Source organism: Astatotilapia calliptera, chromosome 2, assembly GCF_900246225.1.
Source record: "Astatotilapia calliptera chromosome 2, fAstCal1.2, whole genome shotgun sequence".
Classification (NCBI taxonomy): domain Eukaryota; kingdom Metazoa; phylum Chordata; class Actinopteri; order Cichliformes; family Cichlidae; genus Astatotilapia; species Astatotilapia calliptera.
The window spans coordinates 27,238,214-27,247,340 of NC_039303.1; the positions used below are offsets into that span (position 1 = coordinate 27,238,214).

A 9,127-nucleotide genomic window follows, 5' to 3' on the forward strand; every position below is an offset into this window, starting at 1 on the left:
CCTCTCCTCCTAACAAAGTAACACATAAGCCTGTTAGTTTCCTGATGGGGTTTCAGCGCATAGTGGTAACCCAATTAGTCATGCCACCCACCCCTTCAAAAAGTGGTACTTTTCCAGGACAAAATGCTTAGCTGGTTTAGTGTGGTCCTCTCACCTAGATATCCTAAACAGCCACAGTTACAGATCCTCTATTTAATTTGCTGCCATTATTAATAATATTAGTGGCATTTATAAGCTAGCCTTGGAGTAATTTTTGTGTTCGGTATGCATGTCTGTGAAAATTACCATGGAAATGCATGGAAATCAAATTTTATTTTCCACACCAACAACCTGTGTGTGTGTGTGTGTGTGTGTGTGTGTGTGTGTGTGTCAAGCTTTATGTAAATCCAGCTGGAGCATCTACATCAAACAAGCCAAAAAAGATAAATTTAGAAGAATCAGAAGCAAAGACTTCTGAGCTACAAAGACTGCTGCTTTTTTTTAAATGGAAATCGAGTGTGCACAAGCAAATCCACTTGTAAAAAAAGGCTGAGGTATCATTGGTATACCCCATTATACAGTAGCAGCTCTGCTTATATAACGTCCCATTCCCCCCCCCCCTCCGGTTAGATCTTTGCTGCCCTCTAGAGCTGAAAACGAAGTGCTGCAGAAAGGTCAAACGGGACAAAGTCAGCTTGGATCAGGCTTCACTGTTTAGGAGATCATGCAACATTAAAGTTATGTAAACATGTTTTTTTTATTAGTATTTAAATACAGCCTGTGTAGAATAAAAAGCAGTTTCAATGAAGCTGACATCAATGCTGCACATACACAAAAACCACTAACAACTAGAAAGTGCATTTTCTGAAGAAACTGCAGTGTGAATGCTTGAATCTGAATGTATGCATTGAAATGAAATAATTACTGAATTTAAGTTAAAAATTTTGAATGAGATAAAAAAAAAAACCCGAATTTAACCTGAAAACAAAAGTGCTGAACTGCTAAAAGCTGAAGGTTACACAGAAGAAGAAGTTGCAAAAAAGCTGAAAATGTTTTAATTGTAAATTAGAAAAACCTAAGAAATGAGAAAAGAACATTTAGAGTCAGAAAACATCTGAAAGAATATTAAAAGGTCATATTCTTTGAATCACTGAATGACTCAAATGTGATCCCTCCACTTTGATCCACACAGTTTAAAAAGTTTAAATGCCTGAGCTTTGAAAGACAAGATGTTGGAAAGAGAACAATAATGGCGACAATTTGAGGGTAAAATGATGGCTGTAACACTGTGGACACAGCAGCAGTTGAAAGAGAAGTGCTTAAGATGAATCTTGGGACAGTGGCAGGCAGAGCTCGTTAAGCAGGCAGGTGTGAGCCTGGTTGCTATAGTGACTGCACCCAATGGCTCCATACACACGTACACAGACATGCGCCTCACTTTTGCTGCTTAAAATGAACAGAAAAGTCAGGCCGAAACAAATCGCTCCCAAATGAAAAGTATAGGTCGTATTGACGAAATTCTTTCACCGTGAGCGGCAGCAATGTCCACTCTACCTAATTCTCAGTTTTCATGCCTGTGGAGTTTATTATATGGACGTGGTGACAGTGTAAAAACACCATGCTCTTCTGATTTTCAAACCAACCTTCTGAGCCGTTTTAACATTAGAGTCTATGGAAGAGTTGGAGGGAGGAGGCTGTGCATTGGTGACATTTATGAAAGAACCGTAACACCTAGGACAATAGTAAACACATTGGATGAAAGAGGACAGCCATGGCTACGTTTTGAGGGTAAAATCATACCTGTAGAGCAAACGCTGTGGACACAGCAGCAGTTTTAAAAAAGATTTTAAGATTAATTTTTTTGCTCCTCTCACTCTAGCAGTTGAGCTGCCTCACTCTAGCCCCAACATTCCGTCCCATACACACCCATTATAAACTCTGAAACGGGTGAAAAAACATCATGAAACTTAAACTGGAACTGAAGAAAAAGTATAATAGATATTGAAAAGATAAATACAAGTTGAATAGTTGAATGTCTTGTCTTCGTTTTAAAGTTTGAATGGTGGCTCTATGTCAATGTATGTGGAAGTAGTAAGAGTTTAAAAATGAGTAAGTTGAATGAGAATTTGAAGGGTCTCCCCATTGAAATACATGGGAAATTTTTGTTGAATAAAGTTGAATAAAATTAAAAATATAAATGTTAAAAATGAGAAAAATAGAAGCAGTCATGTCCAAAATAATAGGAATCTAACGATGTTTGAATGGTTTTTCTAAGTTGAACGGTTTTGAAGGAGTTAGATGCCAAAAAACGTACGGAATATGGAATAATAATAAAGATTTGAAGAACAATACTGTGAATGCTTTTCAAGCATTCACACTAATAAGTGATATAAATTTATACAGCAATTCTTCTTCTACTAACTACATCCACGCAAAGTAAACAAATACAAAACAGATATTTACAGCTGTATGTTGGACAGCGTGTCATTGCACATCGTGGGCCTGTAATGGTTCATTTGTACCTTTTGCACAAAACTATCGTCGTAATCACATTTGATACAAATACTTCAGTTTTAAGTTGGTACTCCCTTACAAGCAAAGAACCAACTAACTACATGTTAAATCCCACAGGACAATAATAAAAATAAATAAATAACTAAATGTAACACTCAAAAAACAAATCACGCCCAAAGTGCTGACTTTAAGTAATTTGATTACATGTTAATTTTCCATGTAATGTTACATTTAAAGGAATCTGGTAGTACATTTTATACCAAACATATTTCGCTTAATGATCACTTATTTTAATAAATAAATCTTTGATTTGATTGATTTCAACTGCCTTTGCCTCAAAATTATTGCTTCGTGTTTATGAGGACAGCAAATCTTTTTTTTAAGTGCACATGTTTTTGTTTTGTTTTTTAAAAAAGGAAAAAAAGAAAAGAACATAAACTGACCACGTCACCACATCACCTAATCTGAGTTCTGCATATTCATTTCTGTTCAAAGCCTTTAGTCAAATACCTGCTATTACCTGATTTTTAACACCTGTCAACTAAATGAAAAGACGGCAAAGTAAAACAGGCCAACAGACAAAAGAGACCCATTGTGTTTTCCATGGAGGTGTGACTCGCTCTGGCTCAACAGGAAACTCCTGTCCTTTCTGCAATGAACCAGTATCACTGTGGTTAGTGTCCTCACCTGAATGCATGCAAATGTGGTTAAATTCAGAAAAATCTGTAACTTGAGGAAGAGTTTTAAATTAACTGGTTAATTATTTCATTAATTTTAAGATTTTCAGAAAGATTTAGAAACGTAAAGAACTTGTGAATTATGTTTGGGGGATTTTTCCCTACCAACGACCAGCAGATGGCAGCGTCACGCTCTTTTATATACCATGGTTAAAAATGTAGCCCATCATTCAACTGCAACCAACATGTTTCATTACAACATTTAGTGACAGACAGAAAGCAATCAAACGTTTTTATGCATGAACTATTTTCAGAGAAGTGTATTATTCTTACATAAAATTCATTGATGGTACACAACAGCTACAGAAATTACCCATAGTGAGCGGGCCAAGACGCGCCGTGAAGAAATGTTTTCACCTTTCCTAATTTTTTTCCCAGCTTATTTCTCATGCTTACATATTTCAGATCACCAAACAAATTTTAATATTAGACACAGAAAACTGAAGTAAGTACATTTTGCAGTTTTTTTGAACAATGACTTACTGAGAGAGAGAAAAGAGGTACCCAAATCTACCTGGCACGTGTTTGAAAGACAAATTCCCCCTAAACCTGATAAGTGGTTGTGCCACTGTTGGTAGCAAGAACTGCAATCAAACTATCTGCTTTAGGACCTGGATGACCTGCTGTAATTAATGGAACCATAAATTCTGCTCTCTACCAGAAGATCCTGAAGGAGAATTTCTGGTCATCATTTCATGGACTGAAGCTCAATCAAACTTGGGTTACGCAGCACGGTAATGATTTGAAACACATCAGCAGGTCCACCTCTGAATGGCTCAAAAAAACAACCCCCCACCCCACCCCCGAAAAACAAACAAAGTGAATGTTTGGGAGAAGCCAAGTGAAAGTATGAAGTTAGATTGAGATACTTCGCCATGACCTTAATTGTTTTCAACTCTTCTTCTGCAATGAAGAGTGGGCAAAAATCATTGCAAATTATCACAAACACTTGATTGCAGCTCTTGTTGCCAAGAGTGGCACAACCCCTTATTAGGTTTAGGGGTCAGTTACTCTTTCCCACAGGATCAGGTAGATTTGGATTGCTTTTGTTCCCTTAATAAATTTAATTGTTATTTAAAAACTGCATTTTGTATTCATTCTGACTCTTTGTATGACATTAAGATTCGTTTGATGATCTGAAACATGTAAGTGTGACAAATGTGCAAGAACATAAGAAATCAAATAATTTTCACATGATAGAGATAGGGTGATGGTGGTGCGCTGGCAGTGGATTTTCACCTGGGAAAGCAGGGTTCCAATCTTACACAAAGCCAAACGTGTATGCCTGTGCTTCTCTGGCCCAAAGTCTTTCTCCAAGCAGGGCTTTCCAGTCAGGGGCCATCTTGAAATGGATTTTTCGTTTTTCCTTTTCTAAATGTTATGTCTATTAAAATTGTAAACTGTAACCATAGTTTAATGCCATCATTGATAGCTCTGGCTTCATGTCAGCCTACCAGGTGGGCATCATATCAGGAAACCACATCCGCCCGAGGTGCTTCGACACCTCACTGTGGATCTGCTCTATGTTATAGCTGCTGTCTGGGATCAGTACCTCCTCCATGATTGACAGCTGTGTCAGCCTGCCCCCGCACATCTTCACAAACTCCACAAAGCCACTGCAGGTCACCTCACACTCGCCTAGCCCGATCGCTGTCAAGCTCTTGCAGCGCTCTGCGATGCGGATTAGCTCCTCATCTAGGGGCTCAATGCCATTGGCGCACACAACCAGCTCCACCAGCCGAGGGCAGTTCAGTCCAATGCGGCCTAGCATCATTTTACTAACAGCTCGGCCAAAGTACAGGTGGGTGACGGGGGTCTCCTCGCAGAAAAAGGGCTCAAACTCCTCCTCATACAAGTAGAAATACATGACTATGTTGACCTTCGGCGAGTGGCGGATCAAAGCCTCCCAGCTGCTCCTCTTGATGGTGTGAAAATGTGTTTGGCCGGGGTTTTCACTCACCACGTCAATGCGCAGGTGTTCCAAGTGAACGTGTTTTTCAGAAGACAGGGCAAGAAGAAGCTCATCACTTAAGAGATGGTAGTTCAACGCCAGCTCCCTGAGGCCATGACACTGGTCTGCCACACACAAGATACCTTATGAAAAAGACAGAAGAGTGTCTTAATGTTTTAGAGCCTTTGAGAATGTATATACCTTTTAAATATGAGTATGTTAGCTGAGGCACGGTTGTACCCTTAATCACAGACTGTATACTAAAAGGTGTTCATAGCTTCTGGGTATTAAAGGTTTGTCCTTAAAGCTGCATTCTTTCTTGGGCAGCAGGGGTCAACTGTAAAGAAATCTATAAGAAGATAACGTTACTTCTCACTTGCTTTATGGCCACAATAAACACTTTCCTGATGATTTTATGGTGGTACGGTACGATTTCACGGTGGGGCCACCTTGTGACTGTCAGGTTACTACCCAACTGGCCTATAGTGTGCTTGGGTTTAGGGTCAGCTCAACTCCCCTGTCATATAGTTTAAAGGCTTCATAATGGGAGTCCATAAGCTGACAGGTGACATCATGTTGCTTATGTTCACCTTCATAAACAGTCTGTGAATTTAATTTTCTTTTTGGCAATCAGTTCCATGCTGAAGTACCTCAGTTCCAAGAAAAGCAAAATTGAGCAACTTGCTGATGAGTATTCACAGTGCCCACTTTGAAGCTAAAATACTGCAGGTGTACTAACCAGCTGGGGAGACATGAGGACAGCTGCTCATCTTCAGCAACTTAAGGGTGTCACTGTTGTTGGCAACCAGCACCTTCAGGGACGGATCATCCACTGGGGTGTCATCGATCCTGATGGAGGATAATGACTTGGAGTTTACGAACACTACCGTCAGGGCAGACACAAAATGGGCCTGAGGAGATACCAACGATGTTCATCAAACCAGGATTCATTATCTGTTATTGCTGATGTAGAAAACTGTGCAAATCTTTTTACAGGAAGTGCAAAAAATAATAATGCACCAGGGGAAGAGGTGAATACAATCTTCATGATGACTTGAAATACCAGCATATATTATGTGTGTTAAAAAAAAAATCAAATATAAACAGGCCATTTCTTACTTGAGATACATCCATGAAGCTGGGCCGTGCTGTAGAAATCAGCCCCAGGGTCTTGATGGTGCAGTTCACTAGCTGAGAGAGAATGTCACAAGCTGCCTCTGCAGATTCGGTGCAGCTGTCCACCTGATTTACCAGCAGTGATTCAACATTTTGGAGAGGAGGAAAGAGACATTAAAATAATTGATGAAAGACTGAGGTGTAAGAATCACTTGAGATAATTAAGCACGTCGATGCCAAGACTGCTGACATGTGATGCTCAATTCTGCAGCAGTTCAGATTAAGGAGGGCAGGTATTGTTTATAAGACAGTGTGTTGTGAAAATGGAAGAAGAGAAAGAGGCCACAGCAGGTGAAACAGGTGAGAGGAAATGAGAGACGGCAGGGGAGGCTCTTACTTTGAAGCTAACATACTGCAGGTGTTGGGCATGCTTCTTGATGATCTGCTGAATGAGGTCAGGGTGAGTGGAGCGTAAGTAGGACGTGGCTGGCTGATTGAGCTCAAACTCAAACTTCCTCCACAGGTCAGGGGTGTGAAAGACGTCATTCCAGCACCGGCACACGGATGATGCCCTGGCCCGGTCGACCAGGGACAGATGCTGGAAGATCTGCAGGACGACGTGATGGGGCAGGTTTCCCCAGTCTTGTGCTGGAGTCATCCACTTCGGTCTCTTAGCCCGCTCTCCGAGGGAGGGGAAAATCTGGCACTGTGATTTCAGACCTGTCCTTCCTCGCTTCATTCTGAAGCAAATCAGCCCACTGTGGTGTCATAAAATCAAAGGTGTGTTTAAAAGGGCAGTGCAGGGTTAAGATTTTACTGTGCTGGGATTACACAAGCCATGAATTGCAGTACAGTGTGAACTCAGTTTATGCTGGTAGCACTGAACAGGTTTTGTGTTTAGGGACAAACATCTCCAATTCTATAATTATCTGCTTTAACACTATTTACCCACTTAATTATAGCTTCCTGAAATGCTTCATTAATTATTTTCTTTTATAATTGTATGTTTTTAAAGCCCTGATATAATAAAGAAGCTGCGTTTGGCTGCTCCATTATTCACAGGGAGTCACCACATTTTTACACGTGATTGTCTTTCTGTCAAAGCCCCAATTTGAGTGTTTTTCTAGTCTCAGGTTTCTTTCAGAGTTCAGGGTTCTTGTGCTTGCTGGGCAAATGTGTAACTATGGAGCTACCAACGTGCTGATAAATCAGAGAGTTTTAAATGTGTCTGGATCCAATGAGAATTTTCTCTTTTTTTTCACACAATCAGTATTTGCAAATGACATTTTTTCTGTTTAGTATAATTGAAAAAAAGAACAAAGAACTTTATATTTATCCACTAAAAGCACAGAGTTCTCTAACATATAACTCTCTATGTTATCTGCGTTACATGACAGCCAAACTCAAACAAATAAATGCTGTCAGAACTAGATTTATGAAGTACCAACTATGTCAAAGGACATATGAGCACTGTATAACACAAATATAAGGTACGTAATATATATATAGCACTTGATATTAAAACGGAACTCTTTGTCCTTTACCACCACCACACTTGAAGAAACAATCTTAGACACTATAAGCACCGACATAATTTAATGCAACAGCGACCAGTCTAAAAACTAAAAGTGTCTAAAAACTAACCCTACAGAGATGCACTGTAAAAATCTGTCTGTGAGCTGATGTTGTTTTTATTCAAGAGTCAATACTGGCTCCAGAATATGTACGAAGGTCTTTTAAATAAAGTATCAGCTAATGGTGTTCGCGTTTCACTAACTATGAAATATACTAATCTGTTTTAAAACCATTTATAGTATTGTCCCTCTGTTATTACCACTACTATTGCTTTCCTTGCATTGTATTGTGTTGCTGTTGTTGTTACCGTCGTTGCATATTATTGCATGTTGCACATGCTTAAAAAAAGCTGAACAGAAACTTTAAAATGCATAAATGCAGGTGTCCTATGAGCATTTATGAGTCTGCAGCAAAGCTGACCGAATCGTAACACAGCCCTTCTCCTCCAGCCTCCTCCAATTCCGCAATCGATCTTTTACTCACAGTCCAAATTATCAATAAAGCTCAGAGTTACTTACCCGAACGGCTTAAAAACGACGCCTTCCGCAGGGTTTCGTGCTCTGCCAGCTGAGATGACAGCGTCCACTTGGAGCCATGGCTGGAGATGACTGCAGAAATGCTGGCTGCTGTTGATATAGGACAGCAGGAGCAGCTCCCATAATAAGCTCTCTTCACTTTAGCGACAGCTTGACGGGCGCTGCCGAGCAGCCGGTACACGTGAGCTGAGGAAAACATGGATCTGCATCTCCCACCACCATCTTGCGCGCAGAAAAACAGATTAACAGTTCTGCGTGAGCAGAGGACATCTATTTTCACATTTCAGGAAGTCGGAAAGGACTGTTTATACTAATTCTAATTTATGTGGTCACTCAATGAGTGTTGTTGTCCTCATGAGCAGAGGGCACAAGATAGTGTGTGCACGCTTGCACACAGAAACTAGGTCAGTGTGTCAAAGTGTGCGTGCGTGCGTGTGTTTGTGTGACGGAGAGAGTGATCTTGTGGACATGCTCATTAAAACCCCACACAGGAACACACTTTATAAACCCTTGATTATCGAACCTGTGCCGATTAAAGCAGTTTATTAACCGCGGCCGTCAGCGGTGAAGAAAAGTTAGAAAACGACGTCAGGTGGTTTCTTAGTGTTATGAATCTTGCTGCTTCACAAACTGGCACATCTAAAGCAGATGGCAAAACAACTATACCTGATAAAAACGTTTACATTTATCTAAACTCATTAAAAAAATAGCAATCACGT

At 40.1% G+C, this 9,127-nt stretch overlaps 1 protein-coding gene across 1 annotated transcript; it reads right to left on the reverse strand.

Moving 5' to 3' along the window:
• Positions 1–2,364: 2,364 nt before the first annotated feature.
• Positions 2,365–8,822, reverse strand: fbxl3l (F-box and leucine-rich repeat protein 3, like). The gene is made up of 5 exons (XM_026191365.1): positions 8,391–8,822; positions 6,695–7,055; positions 6,301–6,423; positions 5,921–6,092; positions 2,365–5,324 (listed from the first exon to the last, which is right to left on the reverse strand). The coding sequence occupies exons 2-5, from the start codon at positions 7,034–7,036 to the stop codon at positions 4,681–4,683; spliced, it is 1,281 nt and encodes a 426-aa protein (XP_026047150.1). The 5' UTR covers positions 7,037–7,055; positions 8,391–8,822; the 3' UTR covers positions 2,365–4,680.
• Positions 8,823–9,127: the final 305 nt, after the last annotated feature.